General features: G+C 45.0%; 1 protein-coding gene and 1 non-coding gene across 5 annotated transcripts in view; both read right to left on the minus strand.

The window, feature by feature from the left end:
• The window catches only part of ZNF236 (zinc finger protein 236), an 88,890-nt gene extending 73,099 nt beyond the window's left edge, over positions 1-15,791 (minus strand). The window contains exons 1-3 of one of the 4 annotated variants that reach the window (XM_074339816.1): positions 15,449-15,791; positions 4,362-4,504; positions 2,990-3,154 (exon numbers count right to left, since the gene is read on the minus strand). In XM_074339816.1, the coding sequence (XP_074195917.1) occupies positions 2,990-3,154; positions 4,362-4,504; positions 15,449-15,503 (363 nt within the window). In that variant the 5' untranslated portion in view covers positions 15,504-15,791. Of the gene's footprint in view, positions 1-2,989; positions 3,155-4,361; positions 4,505-13,255; positions 14,924-15,448 lie in introns of those variants that run through there. The other 3 variants (XM_074339817.1, XM_019715556.2, XM_074339815.1) reach the window with 3 other exon arrangements.
• A 5,122-nt stretch (positions 15,792-20,913) lies between these two features.
• Positions 20,914-21,017, minus strand: LOC141567075 (U6 spliceosomal RNA). The gene has a single exon (XR_012489471.1). It is a non-coding gene; the product is annotated as a U6 spliceosomal RNA (small nuclear RNA).
• Between the last annotated feature and the right edge of the window lie 4,187 nt (positions 21,018-25,204).

Raw genomic sequence — 25,204 nt, forward strand, 5'->3', positions numbered from 1 at the left:
ATGCGCTGCCACTTTGGGGGCAGGGTCCTCACCGTGCACGACCAGACATGCAAACACCAACAGGGGAGGCAGGAGGGCTCCCCAGGGTGGGCTGGCACTGGAGGTGTCAGTGTGACCTCGGGATTTCTGAAACGGGCATGTGCACTGCACTGTGTGTGCGCTGCTCTACAAGACACGGTGGGTTTCAAAAAAGAATCACTATCGACTTGGGAGTATTTCTAAGCAAGTCACAAGAACCAGAACCTGTCAGTGAATAGGTTGGAAAGTCGAGTACTTGACAATTTAAAAATTTATTGCCAAGAGAAATAAAAAGTCAGGAACCAGAAAAGACTTCTATCACACAGAGCAGAAAAGCCAACTTCCCATGTATGGAAATAGCTGACACAAATCTACAAGAATAGACTAATAATCCCGACCCGCTCCCTCAAAATAAGGAAAGAAAATTAAAAGACAGAAAAAACTACTAATGGCTAATAAACATGGAAAGATGTAAACTTCACTCATAACTAAGGAAACACAAAACAACAAAAACATACCATTTTAAAATTACCAGATTAGAAAAGACAAGTCTTATAACACAGATATTGAAAATGGCATGAGGAAATGGGCATTTTTACACATTATTGGCTGGAGTATAAATTGATAAAACCTCTTTGGAGAACCATTCGACAACACCTATCGAAATTCTAACTTTACATATGCTTTCACCCAGCAGTGCCACTTCTAGAACCAGATCATTCTTCGTGGGGAGCGGGAGGGGGGACTGTGCACTGAAGGAAGTTTCAGTGTATCGCCGGCCTCTGGTCCCTGAATGCCACCTCAACCCCTTCCCACAGTAGTGACAACCAACCAAATAGTCTGCCTTGAGAACCACTGCATTAGAGGTGCCCAAACACATAGGGAGATTTGCTCCCTGAGGCTTTGTTTGTAGATGAAAACAACCTGTGTGTGTGAGCACAGTGAGTGATGATCATGACACACGCATACAGGACGTGACACCGCGTGGCTGTTACAAGAAGACTGCTCTCTGATGAACAGGTGTAACCGCACCTGAGACAGGTAACTGAAGAAAGGCACAGCTGCCCCACTGCCTCAGCGGGGTGCAGAGGAGGCAGATATGCACAGAGTGCCCCTGCCGGGCTACTGAAGGAAGGAGCTCCACAAATTGATTCTGGGAGAACTGGAATCGGCTGGTGGAGACTTGACTCTGCCCTCACTACACCCTTCCCTACTGTGTGATGTTTTACTGCACATGCAGTACTTATTTCAGAATACTTTATCGTGCCAGTATTTAATGCAAACATTTTCTGTTCTAAAAACAAGACCGTGGCCATTTCTGACTAGTGCTCTAATGAATGGGAGATGGAGCACATGCTTCTGGAACATACTGTGGCATTTATAGAGCTTAGAAAACAAGTCTTATTAATTTCGTAAATCCAGTGGTAGGAATCTATCCTAATGAAATAAGTAGATATATACAAAGATGCAGTGTTTGCAATACTGAAAGGCACAAACAACTTAAAGGTTAAATAATAAAGGAAATTATTAAATATCATTATGCAACGTCCAGATGCTGAAGACGTTAACAAGTAAGGTAAAAAACACGGCAAGGGGGGAACAGTCGTGATACAGCAAATGAAAGGGGAGGCTCTAGTTACAATGTATTAAGGGGAAAGGACAGGTTACAACACAGCTCGTCCAGTGGCAGAACTTTTTTTTTTTATAACTTATTTTTTATTAAAAAAAAAACTATTTTTTTAAACACAGAAACAATTATGGAAAGCACGCATAGTAAAAAAAACAAAACAAAAAAACTTTGAGAGACTACACTACACTCTACAACTGGTGTGATTATTGGATTTTTTAATGATGTTACTTGTTAATCTTTACTTTCTAACATTTTCCAAAATAAACATACATTACTTACATAATAATATTTAAAAAGATAAAAATCTTTTGTATTAAAAATTAAAGGCATATATAAAAATACACAAGCCTACATAGAAAGTGTGAACTCAATTTTTAGGGTGCAAATTTTATATATGCAATTTAAATACTGTATTTGTTTTTCTGTCTCAGGAGGAAAATACACCAAATAGTTACATGTAATTAACCTTGGATGGTAGAATTAGAGGTGACTTTTATGTTCTCCTCCCCATTTGAATTTTCCTAATTTTCTACAATAGTAATCCGGGTGGGGGGGAGAATATTTTCAAAGCAAGTCATTTATACTTTAAAATAGGTCCTTGCACCCCAAGAGGCATCTTTTTCACATGTCCTCAATGTTGCCCTGCCCCCTTGAGGCTGTGCCGAGACTATGCCCGTGGCCTTTCAGGGTTGTTCACCTGTGTATAAGCTGCTTTGTGGCTCATGAATTTCTTCTCTTCTCCCAAATCCCCACAGGTCAGGGGATCCAGAAACCAAGCAAGCAGATTTTGCCATCTCTGACAGCAGAAATCTACTTTTGGCCTCTACAGAGTCCTACACAAGTTATTTCTGTTGGGTTGGGGTGGGGGGGCTCTTCTAACCAAGGTGGACATATTTTGATCCTCCAAATACACTACACGTGCAAATGTCTGTACTCTAATTAATATGCCTGGAAAAGAAAACATTTCATCGGCGACCTGGAGATTAGCCAAGGCAAATTTAACGAGAGTGAATCCCTTGAGAGCTATAGGACAGGCTTTTTAAACTAGTTGGTACTAACATCCTCCTAAGGCAGGGGTGTCCAAACTGCGGCCCACAGGCCAACTGCGGCCCACAATCCATTTTTAATTGGCCCGCAGCAAATTCCAAAAATATATTTAGTTTACTTAAATAAACCAGGTGAGGCAATACGTACTTCACCTCGCGTGAGTGGCCGGCTGTTTGTGTATTTTATCGCATATGGCCCTTGGTGAAAAACGTTGAAAAAAGTTTGGACACCCCTGTCCTAAGAGATAGATGCGTTTTAAAAATCCGTTAACAGACTACAGGCCAAAATAGTTACCTCTTCCTTCTCGTGCAGCATAATATGTGCTTTGAGACTGGCCACTCTGGAGAACTTCTTGTTACATACAGGACAGGTAGGGTCCTCCCCATTGTGGGTACACTTATGAAGGGTCAGGTTGAATTCAACGTTAAACGTTTGGGGGCACTGGTCACATCGATGTGGCTATTGGGAGAGAAAAGTCAAGAAGCCCCTGAAAGACAATCTTTTCACAGTGAAAGGCACTCAAATATGAACAAGAACTACAGTCTACCATCTTCCCCGGGCACTTAGACGTCTGTCCTGGACCCCAAGTCAGTAACTCCAAAACCCACACACAAAGCTCCTTGAGGATGCCTCCAGGGATTGTCAGGACGACCACACACCTATGCAGGAAAGAGTCTGCACAGGCCAGACTGCGTGCAAACGTGTCAGGACGTCAACTCCACGGAAACAAATGTGAGACTTAACTCAGCGGGTGCGATCTCCCCTTTTCTGACCATCCGCTGCTGGAAACAGAATCACCTGCAGCAAACTAAGGGATCAGGAGCATGGAGTTGCACAGAGTTGCTTAGGTCGCTCTGAAATGTGCCCCAAATGGAAGGTGCTCTGTCACTTACTTGCAGAAAGATAATCCCTGGCATTTACTTCTATGCTAAAATGAGGAGGAAGGCCGTGTTTTCAGATTTCAGCCTGGGAGGGGGAGGCCAGCGGTTATGCTGTGAGCATATATGATTACAGTTAGAGCATCGTCACTCACTGGAAGGAAAGTGGAGCTGGTCGTATCCTGGTCTCCAGACAAGAGCTCCCTAGTGTTTTTCCGGCCTCAAATGGCTCGCCTACCTAGAGAAAAGCCTGCCACCACTTTTTAATTGTGGTTTGAACTGCCACTTTCCATCTATCAGGCAAATCATTCCTTCCAGACATTAACATTCCCCACCTATCTCCAGGGTGCACTGCAGCAAAAGGTCCACATCTCCACCTAAGACAGCCCTGCTGGCTGCTGAAATCCAGCCAACGTACTGAGAACAGCACTTACAGCGCATGGCCACTGAGGGTCACACCCCACCGGAGACAGGAACATCAAGACAGACCAGTTCTGTGCTGAGTCATAGAGGAAATCGGAACGACTGAAAAGTCAGATTTTAAGACTATTTCTTTCTCCATCATAATTCAATATATGGGCTCACTAGACAAGCTCTCACTTTCTCTCATTACCTAATAATAGCTCAGAATACAGTTACAACAAAATACAAAATGTCAACATATTTATATGATCTAAAATGCTTCACAATTTAGGAACCTAAATTATCAGAAAACATCGTCTCTTGCATGTGGACTCTACACCTGCAGTGTCAATGCTCAGGTCTGACGCCCTGTGAAAAATACGTACCTTGTCATTTCGCTCATGGTCCCTCATGTGGCGTTGAAACTGGGACTCTTTTGGAAAAGACAGCAGACAGATCTCACATTTGTGGAAGTTTGGGACTTGGTACACATAATTAGTGTTGTCCTCATTCAATGTTAAAACTCCATCTATAAAATTGCACAAGTACAGACAATAAATACCAGTGGTGATTTGCATGACATAAATAAAACTCAATTACTTGGTATTGTTTAGAAACCAAATCATGTCAGAGATTTATGAGAGAGTTCAGATGAAATGAATGGTATCTGAAAATGTTTAAACGGACAGGCTTGTAAGTTAAAAACGAGAAATGCTGAGATGACCGAGACACCGACCAGAGTCCTAAACTCTTCTTAGTGGGACTGGCAGAAACCTGGAACTCACGCCTGAGGCTGGATTCCACACGCGCACAAAGGCCCTAAGGTTCGTAACCTGCCTGCTGGTTGCTGTCATTTTGAAGTCACTACAGACCTTGGAGGCGGTCCCCCTAAGTCAATTGGCGGTTCACCAGTAATTCACGCAGGCGCCTAAATCACTCAGTAAACAAAACTCAGGTGATGTGTAAAAGCTACCTCACACAGAGCAAGGGCAGGTGGCAAAGAGAAAACCTGTGTTCTGTCCGGTAGATAGTTATGGCTGAGGGAGGGAAAGGTGGCAAGGCTTTGGACAAGCCTCAGGTTTCACCCATTTAGGTAAGTGGATAAACCTGAAAAGCATTTCCAAATAAGAAAACCAGTGTAATAACCAGAAAAATCTGTCAAGAATGTCATAAAATAAAGATGCCCAAACTCACTACAATTCTTTAAAATAAGTAAATACACTCCAGGCCTATAATTTGCGGATATATATATATACCACATACTAACTCCACAAAGGTTAGAAACATGTCACATACAACTCTGTATCAAATGTGACCAAATATTAGAACTTAGAAATTTGGAAATAGGGTAGGGTTAATTTTAAGACTCAAGAAAGTCTTCTATTTCTCAAACACACCCATGTGCTAGTAATAATAAGCCAGGCATTCCAAATTTCTAGACCTTTCAATCCCTCTTGCGAAAACGGCCTGTAGTTCCCACTCCAGCCAGCAGTTCCCGGAGCCCACAGTGCAATCTGGTCAAAGCAGGAACCCTGACACCCCACAGGATGGGAAGGGGGGGAACACCGTGTAGGAGGTGGAGCAGGCACTGGAGAGTGCTGGCAACAGCTTCAAAAATTCTTCTGGCACATTCACAAGCAAAGCAAACTCCAGTTTCAAAAATACTAATGTAATTCAAAAGACTGCAACTTCATTCATAAATAAGATACGTCTACTGAGGAAAAAATATACATATTTTTTATTCTATTTATTCTTAACTATATCCACATTCTATTTCAAAGACCATGTTTTCAAAATTTCTGCACTAAACTAATAATGAAATGTTTTATGACTCCCCAGGCCCAAATAAAATGATTGTTGGGACCAATTCAATTGATGTATTATGATTCCCTTTGGAAAAGTTTTTACGATGGTAAGAAATAGTTTAGAGGTTAGGAAGGTACAAGTAAGATATCTGTTGAAAAATGTGTTTCAAGAACTCAGTAGTAAATGTTTTAACCTGACGATTGAATACAGCAATAAAAGAGTGCCTCAAATTAACATCTAAAATGCAAAATTAAAAAGCGATTTCAGCATGCAGAATGAAACAATTTTCATAGCCTCTATGCTGAAACTACTGATGTTACTCAAAAACGAGAAGGTATTTAATTAATTGCAATTGATATAAAAAAACCTAACAGACAAGAAACTATAAATTTAAAACTGAAAAATGACATTGTTTTGCTTATGAATTAAGACTTTTCCGAAAAAATACTTTTTTATCTTAAGGAACAAGATTTCTCTCCTTAACAAAGCTCAAAATATAATAAAATTATTTTTTTTCCATAAGTCTCTTCCCCCAGTGATCAGATAATACTGATTTTGTTCAAAGACAAACTTGAAATAATAATTCAAAATAAAGTAACTCGAGGGGAAAAACAAGTTCCACTTTCCACACTGTGCGTGATTTTAAAGTCCACAGCAGCTCCAGAACACCAATTTGCGCTAGGGGAACACACTATCGAAATCGTGGCCGTTCCCTTTGCATCGAGAAAGTACGAGGCCTTTCTCCCGGGATGAGGTGGCTGCGTCACCCACACTTTGCTCTTTCTGTGCAGAGCTGGCCCCTCTGGGCAGCATCCTAGGCCTCAAAATAGGCCCTTCTGTCCATCACACCTTCGTGTTGATTCAAATTTCTGGTCCCCAGAGTATTTGTTGTCCAAAAAGAGGTCTATGAAATGACGTATCCCTAGTTGGGGGTCTTAACCTACAGAAGGCCACAGGTAGGCTTCAGGTACCCACAAACCCTGCAAGACTACAAGCAAATACTAGACGTCTGTGCACACGTCCATTGTTCTGGGGGCCATCGGGTCACCTGACAGGGTCGGCACCTAAGCGAGGCTTGATCAGAGGAGCGGCCTCCGAATGGCCAGCCCTGCTGAGACGCTGCATCTTTTTAAGAGGCAGCTACACGTGCACAGGACATTGGGCCGCATAGACTCCTGCCGTCGCCCAAATCCAAACAGGCATGTTCTCTGTAGCTCCCGCCTCCACACACGAAACCAGCACAAAGCTACCTGCACCGAGCAGTGCTCAAGTCCTAGAGTCCACCCCGAACTATGGTATTCCACTATGCGTTCTGTCCCCGAGAGAACAGGATGAATCCAGGTTTCACAGATGCAAGGGAGACTCGGGACACAGAATTCCACGCAGTTTCCCAGACAGTCACCTCACAGACAAAGACGTGACCATTCTCTTTAACTAGTCACCCTTTCTGCTACCAAGAACTCAAATTCACTGTCAAAACGGATCACACGCTGTACGAAGATCAGAAATTGTTTGAGCAGTTTCGCTTGCCCTGAGAAAAATTTTGAGATTTGTTTCAAAATCAGTTTAACTCTTTACGTTAATAGAGATCCTAAATAGTATATAATGCCTGTCTGTCTACCACCCCACCCCACCCCCACCGGACAGCAAAGCTTATCTCACAGCTGCGCAGACTAAATAAGCAAACGTGTCCTGACGCTCCAGGAACAGGGCCTCACAATGATTCAGAAGCTCGGCCATCTGTGTAAAGCTCACCCTCGATACTCCAAGGCCTACCCATCACTCCCTAAGCAGCTTCCACAACTACACTCAGGCCTGCTCTGCATGGCTGGTACTCGACGAGCTTCTGCACAGACCAGGCCCCGCAAGCCAGGCCAGTCAGCTAAATCCTAATAACGGCCAACGTCTGTCCTCCCCAGTCTAAGAAACCTAAGTCGATCTCTTAAACAAAAGGCCTCGCTATGATACATGTATGACGCCAAATTCCAACAAGACCTACTGCATTTACAGCACCCCATGGGTTTAACTCAAATTTGCATCCTGACTTAAACTCTTAAGCCTGTGCTCATAAGAGCTCAGCTCTCCATAAACCCGGAGGAGGCCTTTTTAGGAGTAAAGTGAGAGATACACCGGTTCCACTGTCTAAAGTAACTGAGCTACCCCCAAACTTTTGTTTCTATGTGTTGAATAAACTTCCCAGAATGCAGTTGCTCTCTTCCTCTGCTGCACAGGCACTGGCCACAGTTCCCTGTTTCTATTACCCCCTAAGCTCCTCTAAGAACCCAGCGCTCAACCACGTAACCATGCTGCACCCCCTTTTCGTCCTGTGACGCCACGTGCTCTCTGAAGTCACCAGCTAGGCCTTTGGGAAGTCGGACAGCCGTCTCCCGACTTCACATCGGTACCACTTTGGCTAATCTCTACCATTCCCTCGCTTTTTTCTCTTTTGTATTATTATTATTATTATTATTATTATCCCCTTCCACTTTCTCTTCTCCTGTTTTCTACAGCTCTGCACATTCTGTCAGCATTCGGGGTTTAGCACAGCTGGACTTCTTCTGAGGCGCTGGGGCCCATGAACCCTTTCTGCTTCCTCAAGTATCTCCAAAGCCTTGGCAAGGTATGGCACATCATGTGTGCCTAACAAATACTTGCTAAATATTTGGAGAGAAGATAAAAGCTGATTTCCCAGTTGTCTGAAGCTCCCGAGACCAGTGCATCTAATTTCTACTTTTCGCCTCACTGACTCATGCCCTCTCCCTCAGAGTCACCTAAATCAGATCTAACATTTTTTTCAGCTTATGTATCCACTAACAACTCTTATTGTGTACATACCTCAGCCATTTGGTTGTTCCTAAACGCTAGGTGAAATGCAGCTCATTGTTTCTTTGTAGAATCTCTCTCAGAAAATTGAACACTGAGCTGACAGCACCAGCCATAGGACTTGCTTTCCTCTAGGAAGGAGCAAACAGTGGTCAAGTCAAACCTGCTGGCACCTAGAGAAATGGGCAGGACCAGGAAAGGCTTCTCACTTTCTGCATTTCACCTGTTACTGATTCAAATGTATTTACTATTTAACAGGCTCTCATCTGGAAATAAAATAGACTCATGTGGAAAAATAATCCTCAAAATGTAGTCAAGGGAAGAAGCAGTATGTTCTAGATGCCATCATTTATTTAAAACAGGGAGGGGCAGAGATAGCCGACACAATCGCATGTATGTGTGTGTTACTTCCCTGCAGAAATGAGAAAAAATCAGAGCGTTGGTTGCCTGTATAAAAGGCAACTACCGGGTTGGGGAACAGAGCTGGGAAAGGGGACTTCCTTCCATAGTTTTAAATTCTGAACCATTATAATGTGTCACCTAGTCAAAAAGATTTAAGTTAAAGAGTAAGAAGTGAAATTTACTTGGGGAACAAGGTGAGTCACACACTCCAACCCCTGGTCGTATAGCTGAGGAAACTAACACCCCAGAGAAATTAAGCTCCTTGGCAAAACCACACGATTAGCCAGTGGCAGAACTAGGAGTAATTTTCAGCTCATAATTCAAGGCTCTCTCCTAACCAGTCATGTTCCTATGCCTCCCAAGGTCATGGCTTCTGAGACAAGACCCCAGGTTCTGCCTCGTGCCTAATGTGAAGACAGCTGATGAGCTTGAATTTTATCAACAGCATTTTATCCCAACTGCAAGCCTAAGATTGTTCAGGTTCCTTCAGTATAAAATATCCTCAACTGAGAGCCAAGCCAAGTATGCTAGTTGTCAAAAGCATGTATAATTTCAATGAGACAATTATGGTCCCAAACGATGTTATTTGAAGACCTGCTATAGCACAAACAATGCGAATGAGAATAAACAACCTACTGCGATATGCTGTGACACAGTGAATCTCACATATTGACCAAAAGAAATCAGACCTAAGAAAACATTTGTATGGTTTCATCTTGTCAAGTTCAATAAATGGGCAAAGCTAATCTAGGTTGTCAGACAGCAGGATAGTGGTTCGTCTCTGACTGGACATAGCATGATGGGGACTTCTGGGGGCTGCGACTGTCCCATTTCTTGGAGAATGACACTGCTGGATCATTCTCTAAAAGGCCTGTAACTTTCAGACCTTGAGCCTACAATTCTGTTTTAGCTGGAAGGTGACTCTATAGACACTTAAGGTTTTTTTCTGCTATTATTTTAACATACTGTGGTTCTGTTACATTTAAATAATGTGTGTAGTGGTTGACTATACATCTATCTGAATTTAAAGTCTTTCTTTAGAAATAAAAATGTACAAGTAAGAAAAACAAATATTTGAGAAAAAAAAACAAAAACAAACTTCAACCCAGTAAAAAAATGGGAAGACACCTGGCACAGGAGCTTCACACAGAGGACGAACGGCTGTCAGAGGTAAAGCCTTATTCACACAGGACTGCGAGTTACAAGTCCCAGTGAGACAACACGACACATACCAGGACGGCCAACCTAAAAAGGACAGATTTACACTCAGTGATGCTGAGACTGCAGAGCACGTGGACGCCTGATGCTGCTGCTGGACAGTAACGTAGTCACGCGAGGAAACTGCGTGTCCACCACAAGCCAGAAGTGCACGGCGTCCGCAGCAGCTCTGACCCGTGACAGCTCCAAACCGCATACTATCCAGACACCTACAGCAGGAAGGGAAACCGGAACGACAGTGTGACAGTACAGGGGGGTGCCACACCACAAAGAGAATGAACACCTCTGCCATATAACAAGAGGGATAACCCCATAAAAACCAATGTGGAACGAAGGAAGCCAGAGACGAAAGGGCACAAATTATGAACCCAATCCTGTGCAGAAACAAGTCACACTAATCCCTGGCGTCAAAAGAAGCTAGCTGGGCGGTGGGGGTGCAGCAGCAGTCGCTGGGGGGGAACAACAGGAACTTCCCAGGAAAGGCTCGCGGTCCAGCTCCTGGCTCCTCACGAAGCTTCATGGGGCTCTTCACGCCAAACCTGCACTTTTCTGTACAGACATTCCGATCAAAGTAACAAACACGTCCCTGGCTGCTCCCGAGGAGCCCTCAGCAGTGGCGACAAGGACGTGCCACGGATGCCCCGCCTTGCGCTGTGCCCAGCCCTGTGAGCGGCACCTTCCCCTCTGCACCAGGGGTCTGACCTACACAGTGAGCTTGACTTCTGCATTGAGAGCAGTCTGTCCGTGCAGTTCATCAGCTTACACAAACTCTTACTTTTGATCCCCTACCAAACAGTTTGCACCTATGCCGAGATTTGAGGGGACGGCACCTCACAGGTGTGGGCACCTGTCCCCTGCCCACCCTCTCAGACCGGAAGAGCCCTGCCCCAGGCTCAGGCCTCCAAGCCTGACCGCACAGTGGCATCACCAAGAGCTTAAAGAGCAGTGATACCTGGGTCCCACCACCTCACAGGCTCAAATGTCATCGGCCCCCAGGCGGCCAGGTCACAGGGATCTTCACAAGCTCCCAGGTCACTCCTGAGTCTGCGGCCAAGGGCGCAAAGCAGCGCATCGGCCTTGGGGTAAATATGCACAGAAAGCCCTAGGGCTAGAGAGCTTGCAAACACTGCTAATTCCTTCAGCACAGACACGGTCTTCATGTGCAGAGACAATGTACAGGCCCTGATGTCTAGTAAGATTACAAAACAACAGAATTGACATTATCGAAGGAAGAATTACGGACAAGTGTGCTTTCCCAAGACTAGTTTTCTGTCAAAGACCAAGATTTTGAACCCATGTTAACTCACGACTTACTCCAAGATCACAAAATCTTTAGAATTTAAGTGTTGTCTAATCACACTTTCCTCAGTACTTCAGGTGTTTGCCTACCTAAGAAAGTTCAGTTACAGACAGGGAAGGGTGCTGCTTTATGAAAAACTGTTTTCTTATTAATACCTGATATGGTCCGAAACTTAGGATTTTACGCAGAATCCATCTCCCCTTAATTGTTACCTACCAATAGTACCCAGCGTTGCTGATGAAGCAAATGAGTCACCTAAAATCTGAGGGCGCTACATCTCCAGCTGCTTTGTAAGCAGTTCAAGTTCTACCACTCTTTGCCCATCCTAGTATCCCCTCCCTCGGAGGGAAGAGTATAGAGTTCCTAATTCGTCCAAGAGAATCTAAAACGGCCTGAACTGGTAATCTGAGCAACAAAGGACTTGTTTATTCATTTGGCTCAAGGTCTGCCTGTGTCTGCTCTCTGGAAATGAAGTATTACAAATATCCCTCCAACAGAAAACAGGAACTTTGCAGACAGCCAACGAAAGGGTGCAAGCTAGGGAGAAAACTTTCACAGCATTCTACAGGAAAAAACAGATGGCAGCCATACAAGATCCCAAAATGTGGTTCCCATCAAAGTCACATTACTGCTTATTAAAACTAAAATAACTACGACACAAAAAAACCCTACCTCACTCATTTTCTACCCCCAGGATGGTGACAGTCACAAAGCAAGGGCTCAGTAAATGCTATCCCATCAACTTACAGACAAGGCTTCCTTCTTTACTTCTGTCCTGAGCTAATTATTACTTCAAGAAACGTTTGGAGTATGCCTACTCCTAATTCTTGCTTGAGGTTTCTGTTTCGACTTCATTTGTCTGGAAAGCTGAGACGTCAAGTGCCTGTTACATGTTTCCCCAAAATAAGACCTAGCCGCACGATCAGCTCTAATGCGTCTTTTGGAGCAAAAATTAATATAAGACAGTCTTATTTTACTATAAGACCCGGTCTTATGTAAGACCGGGTCTTATATTAATTTTTGCTCCAAAAGACACATTAGAACTGATCATCTGGCTAGGTCTTATTTTCGGGGAAACACGGTACCTGCTGCCATGAGGAGCTCGGGCCATCAAGGGACACACAGTCCCGGCAGCCAAGGCAGAGAGCACGTCTCTGTTGCTGAGCTCGTCTCTCCAGCTCCTAGCAAAAAGCCCCCCCACCACAAAGTACTTTAACGTATTTGTTGAATAAACAAATTAACCCATACGTGGGGCTTAATGTTTATCAAGGCAGAGCAACAAAATGCACACTTTGGACTCAAATGTAGATTCAAATCCCAACTCTAACGCTTACTAGCTGAGTGGACCTTCCAAATAATTTCCCGTCTTTGAGCCTCATTTCCCCACCTGTAAAATCCCTACCTCCCTTCCATGTGTTTCTTAAAGTTCACCATGGGAGACATAAAAAAATCAAAATAACTTCAGATCATGAGAAATATTACTGAGAGTAAACTGACAGACAAGGGTCCTCAAATGTTTGTGTCTCAGGACCCCTTTACATTCTTAAATATAAATGAGGACCCTAAGACCTTAAGTTTATGTAGGCATAATCTATATCTACTGATATTTGCCGTTAGAAATCAAAACTGAGATTTAAAAAATATATATTCATTAAAAAATAAATCTGTAACATTTAACATATTTTTAATGAAAAAATATATTCTCCAAAATCTAGTAATAAGCGTTTTCACCTTTACAAATCTTTTCAATGTCTGCTTTATTAGATGACAGGTGGATCCTGGTATCTGCTTCTGCGGTCTCTGTTGCAAAGTGTTGCTTCTGAGTGAAATACATGAGGATAATGGGGCCTCACAGTTTGGTGCCACCATACCCGGATCTGTGCTAAGGCCTCAGCAGTTTCACCCTAACTGCTTTCGTATGAGGAGTGCAAATGTTGACCAAGTGAAAAAGCCAAATAGTGTTAGTGTCACCATGAAGATATTTACCTGACAGACCCCAAAAGTGTCTGGGAACTCCCAGGGGTCCACCAGCCACTGAGACCCATGGAGGGTGGAGAACGGCTGGTGTCAAGTGGGGAAGTTCCTTTGAAACAGGTTTGGGAAGGTCTCTCTAGAAGCTGAAGCACTGAGACATGCAGAATGCGCGGCCGGGTGCGTCCTCAGCAGAGAGGACGGCGAAGGCCTGGAGAGCATGGAGCATAACGGAGTCCACGGCAGAGCGCGGAGAGAGCTGAGAGAGAGGCCAGGCCGGTTAGGATCCCAGAGGCCTGCCGATCTCGCAGTAAAGCGATGGGGAGTCCACCCAAGAGTTTGCATCAGGGCTGGGCCATCTGAGTGACATTTTAAAGCGCTCCTTCAGGCTGACGGGTGACGGACTGACAGGACAAGACCAACAGACACCAGTCAGAAGGCGGGGACAGAAGTCCACCTGAGAGATGATAGGATGGCTCGCTCAGGTGCTGGTGACATTGGACATGGATAGAGTGGGGCCCAATGGAAATACACCTTTGAGGTAGAAGGTACAAGACTTGGTTATGAAATGCTTGGGGAATAAGAGAATTATTCTTTAGGTTTGGGACTTAAAAAACCAGGTGAACAGTGATGCCGTTTGGTAAGATGGGGAAGAACAGGTTCCCAGCCTTATGTCAACGCATCTGCTATATTCCGTCTCTAGCCTAAGCCTTCTTCCAAGTGACTGACACTGCACCTTACGTTTTCCTGACAGACGCATATTAGCGAAGATAAAACACTGAACCAAGCAGGCTGCGGCCCCAGCAGTGCGAGGACTGAGACCTCCGTGCAGACGCATCGGCCGCCGAGCAGAGCGGTGCACACCCGCGCACCCGCACCGGCGCCAGCCCCGCTCCAGGCTCCGCGGAGGCCACACGAGCGTGTGAGTTCCTGCTGCAGTTCGTCCGCGCCGTTGTCGTCGCGTGCACGTGTCTGCTAACTTCATCCATTCCCGTAAGCACGATAAGGTATGCGGTGCGGTGTGTCCTGGGTGACTTACAGTGAGTCCTGTCTCGACCTCTTTCTCCCTAAGCGCTTTACAGGGTGAAGTTCAGAAGGTCCGGCCTGACCTTCTCGCTTTGCGAAGCAGGGCGCTTGCGGCCTCAGCCCGCATCTCTGTTCTCTGGTCACAAGCTTCTCACTGAGTCACTTTACTCACCCGCAGGAAGGGGTGACACTGCCTCCCCAGGTGGGCGAGCCGCCAGCTACACACGCGTCAGTGGGGCCCCGCGCGGGCACCAATGCCAGAGCCCCGCGCACGTGTCCTGTCTAAAGAGTCCCTGCGGTGCCGAACGCGAGGGGCCTCCGCCTGCACCAGCGCCCGTCCCGGTGGCACCTGGGCGGCCGAGGCAGCCCGCGGGTGGGCGGCGTGCGGCGCCCTGTCACCGGCCGACCGCGGCGCCCCGAGCCCCACCCAGCCTCGCACTCGGAGGCCGCGGCCCCGGGGGCGCAGCGCGGGCGGCGACCTCCACACACGCGCGGCCGGCGCGGCCCGGCGGCACCTGCGTCCCACAGGGGCCTGCACAGCCCGCGGCGCGGCGGGCCGACGGGCGCGACCCCGCGGGCGGAGGCGGAGGGAGGGCGGGCGGGGAGCAGGGAGCGGGAGGAGGGCGGCGGCGCGCACCTCGCCCCGGCCCGCGCCGCCCGGCCCAGGAAAGTAGGCCCAGCCGGCGGAGGGGCGCCGCGCCGCGCCGGTATCATTCCGCCCGCGCCCTGCGGCCCGACAGTCGGCCGGCGGCGGCCGTGGCGGCGGCAGCGGGCGCGGCGCCCTCCCCGCCCCGGCCCGACCCGGCCCCGGCCCGCGCCGCCGCCCCCGCCCGGCCCCGGCCCGCTCCCGGCGCCCCCCGCGCCGCATCCGGGGACTATATTCGCGCGGAGCGGCACAGCGCGGCCGGCCGGGCCGGGGCCGCTTACCGGTGTCGCCGCGCGCCTTGCTCTCCTTGGGCTTCGGGGGGCGGCCCCGCGGCATCGTCGGCGGCGGCGGCGGCCCACCCCTCGGCCGCACACACACTCCACACACATACACTCGGCGAAGCGCGCACGCGCGGGGACCGGCCGCGGGGGCGCGGCGCGCGCCCGACCGAGCGGCGGAGGCGGGCGGAGCGGCCCGGGCAGCGGGCGGCCGCCGAGCCCCGGCCGAGCGCCCGAGGGCCTCACGGGGGCAAGGCGGCCGAACGACCGAACCGGAGCGCTAGGACCACGCCGACTCCGGCGGGTTCCATGGCCCGGTGGGCCGATTAGGGCCGTTGGGCGCGGGCGCGCGGTGGGGGCGGGGAGCGGCGCCTGCGCATGCGCGCCCCGCCGGCCGGGCCTGGTGCGGACCGAGGGCGAGCGGCCCGGCGTCACCTGCGCTCCCGGCCTCGCGGCGGCCGGCCGGCTGGCGGGCCTTCCCCACCTGGCGGGCCTGCGTGGAGACGGAGGGCCGGCGGGCGGTCGTTGCCTGAAGGTCCTTGCCTCCCAGACGTGTGGCCAGACCGAGTCAACCCGCTGGGACAGCCGTCGGGAAATAAGTAGGAAAGATGCCCTTTTAACGTGGGATAACCGGGTAACATGGAAAAAACCCGGCCAAGGGTTCTTTGTGTGCCAGGTGCTTAATATGTGTTAGCGTATTTGTTTAATTCCGGGAATAATTTTTGTACACATCATTTTACTGTATCATTTCAGGATGGCCTTTGAGAGCATCCCTGTGCACTGTTTTCATAGTGGCAAAGGGGGGGGGGAACTAAATTAATAATCAAAACATCAGTCCTGGACTGAGGAGCACATATTCAGAAGTCTCTAATGTTCCTGTCATCTGATGTAACACATTAAAATTGACAACTTCAAATTTGTCGATTTTTTCTGTTTTGTTGCCCACACTATGACAAATTTACAATAACAGGATAGCAAAGTGTTAGGTGAGGTTAAAAGACTAAGTTATCAAAGGAATAATCACTCAAGCCTAAAGAAAGTACTCTTAAGTTTAGTATCCTCAGAAAAATTAATTCAAAGCAATAATGATTAATGATTACCAACTGAATGCAATGTATTAGGTTGGTGCCAAAGTAATTGCGGTTTAAAAGGTTAAAAAGGCAAAAACCGCGATTTCTTTTGCACCAAATCAAGGGAATGCAAGGATGAAACAATCTGTTGCCCCCAAAAATCTTGTAACCAGGGGGCAGGGAAGACACAAAACTCAAAATATTATAATGGAGGTTTTAAAAATCCAGAGAACCTTGAGAAGGACAAGATGAACTACAGTTAGAAAAATAGTAATTGGTTGCGTTCTAACAGATGATATGAAAGGGCTTTCAAGGTGGAGGCAACAGGTAAAGAAGGATAGAAAGTGAGGAAATATGTCATCTGTCAGGTGCTTTGTATATGTTCACTTGTGTTTACGTATATTCATCCAATTCCTGAAAAAATTAGCCAGATAATTAAAAGAAGCCAGTTCAGACAGCTTTTCTAACTAACATCAGCCAGCCAGTGGGATTTAATAATTACTAACACCTGCTGTTTTTAACTGCTTTGTATGTTTTAGTGCTTTACATAAAATACTACCAATCTTGACAACAATTCCATAAGGTACTATTTTACAGGTGATGATACTGACATTCAACGAGTTAAGTACTTTGGTTCAGACTTAGTTAGGCTGTAGGCGAATCCAAACCTACTTGTTAAGCCTATGCACCTAGCTGCATCAAAGCAGAACACACATGAAGTTCAGACGAAATACACATATTCAGGGCTGGAGTAGGACAGCCGTAAGAAAATAGACTGCAAGCAGATCCTAAGAATACTTGGCCGTTTACGAGCCATTCGGATCATGATGTGTATATGAAGGTACACCCTATTTTGTCCTGAAAAGAATTTGAAGCAATTTACATCAGAGTAAAATAAATAGATGTGGGAATCACAAATGAAGTCAAAAAGTAGGAAATCAAAGGGGGTAAGTGCCCAAACTAAATGAAGACCTATGTAGTTCTAAAAGGTGAATGGAAAATTGAAGTCCAGGTTTCTTAGCCAAGTAATGAAGTAGACCATCAGTTACAAGATTATCACCCATAAGAAATAGCTGTATGCCTTTCACTACATCGCTATGTAGTTTTTTGGTTTTTTTTTACTGTACATAATACCATCTGCAAACAGACAACTTTACTTCCCTTATGATATGGATGCCTTTCTTTTTTTCTTTTTCTTGCCTAGTTGGTCTAGCTAAAACTTCCAGTTGAGTGTTGAGTAGGAGAGGTGAGAGTGGTCACCCTTGTCTTGTTCTTGATCTTAGAGGGAGAGCTTTGAATATTTCACCAGAGTATAATGTTAGCTATGAGTTTGTCCTACGTGGCCTTTATGATGTTGAGGCACATTATTTTTCTGTACCCAACTGAGTTTTTATCTTGAAAGGATGATGATTTTGGTCAAATGCTTTTTCTGAATCTATTAAGATGAATATCTGATTTCTATCATTATATTAATGTGGCATATCACATTTATTGATTCACATTGCTTTCCGGGGTAAGTTCCATTTGATCATGGTGGTTAGTAATTTTTTTTTCTGAACAAAATATATATTCATCAGGGATATTGATCTTCAGCGTCCTTATCTGGCTTTGGTATAGGGGAACTTGGCCTCATAAAATGAGTTGGGGAGTGTTCCCTTTCTTCCATTTTCTTTGGAAGAGTTTGAGAAGGATTGGTGTTAATTCTTCTTTTAAATGTTTGGTAGAATTCACTGGTGAAACGATCTGGTCTTGGGCTTTTTCTATGGTGGGAGGTTTCCCATTATTGTTTTAATCTCCTTACTCATTATTGGTCTGTTCAAATGTTCTATTTCTCCATGATGCATTCAGTCGTGGTAGGTTGTATGCAGGTTGGTTTCCCATACTTACCCTCCTGATGTCTCAGAGTTCCATGGAGGGCTGCTCTTCTCTTCCGTTTTGTTGTTAAATCAATAACTACATCAGACATAAACAGGGGTGGTATAAAACATGCTCCCCAGAACCACCACACAAGGCACAGGCAGAGGACAGGGCCCCGCCCTGGAAGCCCATATGTACCGCCCCCCCAGGACATCCTCCTAGAAGTTCCTATGCTCCTGACACTACGTAATCATCTGCTTGCCTGCGTGGTTGTACAGTCTGTTTAGATCTCTCAGAAAGTATTGGTCAGTTGGTCCAACTTTTGAACTTTTTCTTAAAGTTCTTCCAAATTCTTCTGTGTCTTGTACCTTCTCTCATCACTGTGCTTGTGAGAATCATTGACACATGTACATTGTGAGGGGTTTTTTGTTTTTGTTTCAATGAACATACTATGCAGTCTTGTACTTGTCTTCTAGTGTTGATTTTTTAAAAAAATAGTATGAAAAATATTTGTATCTGTTCTAATTTTTTGCTTATGATTTGTTCCAAGTCATCTAAGTTTACTTTTCTCTACTTTCGTGCCTTCCTTTGGATTGATTTTTTTTTTTCTCATCCTCCTTTTCCCCTTTACTAGTTTGAAAATTATATATTCTATTAAGGGTACACCAGAAACTTCAAGATAATACTTATGAAAGTAGAATGTTAATATCTTTACCCTTCTCCTAATTTATATACTATTGTTCTGTCTTTTAATTCTACATTTAAATTGCAGAAGGTATTTTATGCAGTCTTAATTTGTGTAGATATACCTACTTATGTTCCATTTTTTTCTCTCTATGTTCCTTATATCTCAGACCTACTATCTTACTTTGTCTCATAAACATACTTTACAATTTGATTTAGAGAGCGTGACTAATGGCAATCATTCTCGGGTTTTGTTTACCTGAAAATGTCTTTATTTTGCTCTTATTCTTAAAGATATTTTCTTGTAATTAAATAATTCTAGGTTGACAATTATTTTCTTTCAGTCCACTGAAAATAATTCTATTTTTAGCTTGGTTTCTGTTGTAGGTGAGAAAGAATCAGTTCAAGTGTTTGCTGTTTTGGAGATCATCTTTTTCACCAGAAGCTTCTGAGACTTCTCAGCCATTGGTGTCTTGCAGACTTATCATGGTGTGCCTATGTGTGGGTTCTTTTCATGTATACTTTCAGGGATACATTAGGAATTATTTCTGCAAATACAGCCGTAACCCCATTTTTTCTCTTTCTCCTGGACTTCCAGCCGGATTTTTGATAGGCTCTCTCATTGTATTCTCCATGTTTCTTCACGTTTATATTTTTGTCTTTTTCTCTCTGTACTGCGTACTGGATAACTTTTTTAGATTTATTTTGCAATTCACCAATTTTACCTTCTGCTGTGTCTTCAGTTAAACCTATCCATTGATTTTGATAATTCAGTTATTTTTTGTTTATCTTTTGTAATTTGGTTCTCTTTAAAATCTTGGTAAAATTTTCCAACTCTGTAATGATAAAATTATCAAACACACAAAAAAGTTGAAAGAATAGTATAATGAACTCCTGTATACCGAACAGCTAGATTCACCCTTCTCAATATTTAGCCATATTTGCTTTATTCGTCTTTCTATTTTTTCCAAACTATTTGAAATAAGCTGGACATTATAATATTTTACCCCTAAATACTTCAGCATGAATCTTTTAAGAATACTAGCATTTTCTTACATATCCACAATACTATTATTATACCTAAGAAAAGTACGAATAATCTAATATACTTAATACTTTGTCCATATTCAAATACTCCCAATTGTCCCTAAAACTTCTTATTTTCTCAATCAAGATCCAATAAGAATTCATGTCTTAAATTTTTATTGTACCTCATTTTATTTTAATTTTATTGAGACACAATTGACATACAATAAATAGCACAGATATCTTAAAAGGTGAAGTCTGATCACTTTTGACACATGCACATGGATGTGAAACCATCAGTACAATCAAGGTATGAACGTAGCCCATCAGCCCAAACACTTCCTTGTTCGCCTTTGTGCTCCTTCCCGCCTCTACTCTGTTCCCCAGTTCCCAGGCAACCACTGATCTTTTTGTCACTAATGATTACATTGCATTTTCTAGGGTTTCATGTGAATGGAATCATACAATATGTACTTATTTTGTCTAACTTCTTTCACTCAGAATAATTTGAGATTTATCCATGTTGTTGCATTAATCAATAGCTCATTCCTTTTTATTACTGAATTGTATTTCTTTTTTTGAGATACAATTGCTATCAATTATATATTAAGTTTCAGGTGTACAACATAATGATTCAATATTTGTATATATTGTGAAATGATCACCACAATAAGTCTAGTTAACATCCATTGCCTCATATCATTACAATTTTTTCCCTTGTGGTGAGAACTTCTAAAATCTACATTCCTGGCAATTTTCAAGTATATAATACAGTATTGTTAATTATAGTCACCATGCAGTACATTACATCCCAGGACTCATTTATTTTACACAAACATGGAACGCTTCACAAATGTGTGTCATCCTCATCCAGGGGCCATGCTAACCTCTGTATCACTCCAGTTTTAGTGTATGTGTTGTCAAATCCAGCAGACCAGTCTTTCATGGTATGGATGTACAACAGTTCTGTCCGCCCTGCAGATGGGCATTTGGGTTGTTTTCAGATTTTGACTATGATAACAGGACCCTGACTAGGGTGAGAGAAACAAGGCACCTTGTGCACAAAACTTAAAGAGACACTCACTCTCAGGTTGGTGCAAATATCCCTCTTGCCTCGCTCTTGTCCCGGCCTGATGACAGATGAAATTGCTAAGAACATTTGTGTCAAGTCTTGGCACAGGAATATTCCACAAGGATCCTAAGCTCGGCACACTGTGAGAAACATGTACAAGGGAGCAAAGCCTGGGTTTCTGTGCGTGTCCTCTCAGAATGTCCCTGTCGCTGCCCAGGTGACACTAGGCACCCGTCATTTTCTCTTCAAGCTGGCATCGAACACACCACCTGCTGTGATGAATGAGCAAGGAGGCTAAGCTTCTTCAAAGGAGATGCCACAGCCCATTCAATAGAGAACAACTCTGGTGCTTGTTGCTTTTATTCTGATAAAACACACAGCATAAAATTGACCATTTTAAGTGTGGAGCTCAGTGGCATTGAGTACATTCCAATGGGAAAGTAACTTCCTTGCTCAGGGTTCATGGAAACAAAATAGGACTGTTCTCCAGAGACCTTCAGCTCCATAACTACGGCTCCTTCCTCGTGATCTTTCCCCAAAGCAGCTCCATGTCCGTTGTCTGTGTCCCAGCACCTTCCAGCCTTAGGCGCCTCTGACTGCATCTTGTTTCTTTAATCCCCGCACCAAGGATTGAGGCAGAAGTGCCTAACCATGTGTGCAACGGCTCCACTGCCTGCACTCGAGTGCAGCTGACAGAACAAGCTCACGCCTCACGTCAGACAGCCTCCACGGAGCAGCTAGTCAGCGATGCTCTTTGTCATTTTGTCACTAGGGCTTCACACTGGTGGGAAGCTGTGTTAGGTCATGAAAGGAACTGCCCAGCATATGTGTCCTGTGGCCGCAGACTCACCAGCAGCGGAACCTGGGAAAAGACGATAAACCTTGGAAGGGACAACTGAAGATACCCCTCCTGACACAGCTGCACAGACTCTTGTCCAATCTCTGCAGCCAGCACCCTGTTTAGTGAAATGAAATTAGATTTATGTTTAATTGCACTCAATAAATCTTTTGAATTTCCATTTCCAGAAAACATCACAGGCCAGGGTGCAGCATGAATGTGAGTGACACAAACTTTCATTCCCAAAGTACAGTGTGTGTCTGCTCTTGCACTTGAACCAACCGAAACACACCCTGGGCCCAGAAGTCCATGGCAATGTTACCCCGCAGCAGCGCCCAGGCCCAGTGGCCTCCAGTTCATTCTTCCAGAAAATGAAAGAAGTTGTTGGCATTCTGTGCTGGGGACGCCAGGGTGATCGCTTCCCTCCAGAGTGGATAAAACACAGAAATGCTCTTAACTCTGTCTCACATCGGAGACACATTTGTGCAATTCCTCCCTAAAAATAAGAGGTTTTATGTAAACTGGGCCTTTCTGCCACCCATTAACCTCAAGTAACCGCCTTGCACCCAGCCAGGTAGGCCACGAACTACCCCTTCTAGACACACACTCCCTCGGCTTACAAACACACTCCACAGTCAGTGTTTTGGGGGGTGACAGTTGCCCTGTGAAATTAAAACCTACAACAAAAAGGACAAAAACCTTCTGTCCCATAGACTAAGAGCTGCAGACAGTAAGCTTTTCATTTCATGGAAAATGCAGGTGTCAGGCCGTGTGGGCCCAGGAAGGTCATTTCGCCTTTCTAGATCTCAAACTGTAATGCGAGAAACTTGGCCTGGTGTCTCTCCGAGGTCCCCGTGCAGTGTCCATATTCTGGGACTGCTTGTGCTTCAACCATAAAACCACAATCACTAGTTTTGTTTTGCTGTTTTCAGGAAGAGTCTGTTGGATAATGGTTAAAGCCAGGACCCTGGAGCACGCACTTCCAGGGCTGGCATCCCTGCGGGCCTGTGGGTCACAAGGCGTGAGAGTTAACTTGGGAATAATGAACATAAAAATGCACTAGCAAACCCAGCCTGGCTCCATTCTGCAGCTCACTGACCCCAGCTGCCCACTCTGGGAGGTGGGTTGCACAGAGGCACCGCATTTAAAGAGAGGACAGGCTGCTATTTCCCCCTCCCCAACCCCCTTTCCATCCAGAGCAGCCCTACCTGTGCACTAATGCGCTGTGCAATCACCACCTCTCTCTACTGGTGCCAAGATCCCAGAAGGTCTAGAAATGCTGCTCTGGGCTAATCCCAGAGGCAGTGCACCTGAGCTGCTGTGGCTCGGGTTGGGGGGGCGGTGGGGGAGGGGACTCATCTGAAAGAGTGGGAGGGCTCCCTCGTCATAGGACCTCTGACAATTAAGTTCGCGAACTTGTTGCACCGATGTTGCTAACCTTTTTTGATATGATAAGGATTAATCATTATGAATTTATACCAACTAGACAGACAGTTAACCAAGTTTACAGTTTGGAAGTGCTGAAAAGCCTGCGTGAAAAAGTTAGACGACCTGAACTTTTCGCCAATTCATGGCTCTTGCATCAAGACAATGCACCAGCTCACCCAGCACTGTCTGTGAGGGAGTTTTTAGCCAGTAAACAAATAACTATATTGAAATACCGTCCATACTCACCTGATCTGGCCCCCAATGACTTCTTTCTTTACCCACAAATAAAGGAAATATTGAAAGGGAGACATTTTGATGACATTCAAGTCATCATGGGTAATAGGACGGCAGCTCTGATGGCCATTCCAGAAAAAAAGTTCCAAAATTGCTTTGAAGGGTGGACTAGGCGCTGGTGTCAGTGCACAGCTTCCCAAGGGGAGGACTTCGAAGATGACCGTAGTGATATTCGGCAATGAGGGATGTAGCACTTTTTCTAGGATGAGTTTGCGAGCTTAATTGTCTGACTTCATATTACCAGATGTGGAATCCAGGTTTGAGGGCCAAGGAGGAGAAGGGAGACAGAAGGAGATAGATATTGGCGCGCCACCTGGTGGCAAATCCTGCCACCAGCACGTTCTCAAGAGCAACGCAGACTGGTGCCGTTTATTATACATGCCTGACCTCCAGTGCTGAAACAGTGATTGGCACATACTGGCTGCTTATAATAATAGGTAACATCTATTTATTGAGCAACAACTGTCTTTTTAAATCAATGGAGGTTTTGAGATTAACTGAAAAACTGAGCAGCTGGTACAGAGTTCCCACATACCATTCCCCCCCCATATACACTTTCTCCTATTAATAATATTCTGCATTAGTTGTACTGCATTTGTTGCATTTAATGGACTAACATTGATATATTAGTATTAACTAAATTCACATATTAAGAATTCACTCTTGGTGTTGTACATTCTATGGGATATGACAAATGCATGTCATGTATCCACCATTATGACCATTATGGTATCACAGAGAATAGTTTCACTGACTTCAAATTTCGCTGTGCTTTACCAATTCACCTTCACCCCCAACCACCCATTCTTGAAACCCTGGCAACCACTGACATTTTTACTGTCTCCATAGCTTTGCCTTTTCCAGAATGTCACATAGTTGGCATCATACAGTGTGTAGGCTTTTCAGGTTGGTTTCTTTCACTTAGCACCGTGCATTTAAGATTCCTCCATGTCTTTTTTGTGGCACAGTAGCTCATTTCTTCTTAGCACGGAATAATATTCCATTGTCTAGATGTACTACAGTTTATTTATCCATTCACCCACTGAAGGATACCTTGGTTGCTTGCAGTTGTTGGCAATTGCTGCTATACACATCATGTGCAGGATTTTGTGTGGACCTAAGTTTTCAGTTTCTTTGGGTAAATACTAAGGAGCACAAATGCTGGATCACATGGTGAGAGTGTGTTTAGTTTTGTAAGAAACTGCCAAACTTTCTTCCAGGATGACTGCACCATTTTGCATCCCCACCAGCAGTGAGAGTTCCTGTGGCTCCAGGTCCCCGCCAACACGGGGTGGGGGGGTGTTGTCAGTGTTCAGATTTTAGCCATTTTAGTAGGTGTGTAGTGGTACCTCATTGTTGATTTAATTTGCATTTCCCTAATGACACAGGATTCAGCGCATCTTTTCATATGCCTATTTGCCATCTGTATATCTTCTTTGGTGAGGAGACTACTCAAATGTTTGTCCATTTTTTAAAAATTGGGCTATTTT

Source organism: Rhinolophus sinicus, linkage group LG09, assembly GCF_036562045.2.
Source record: "Rhinolophus sinicus isolate RSC01 linkage group LG09, ASM3656204v1, whole genome shotgun sequence".
NCBI classification, from domain to species: Eukaryota; Metazoa; Chordata; class Mammalia; order Chiroptera; family Rhinolophidae; genus Rhinolophus; species Rhinolophus sinicus.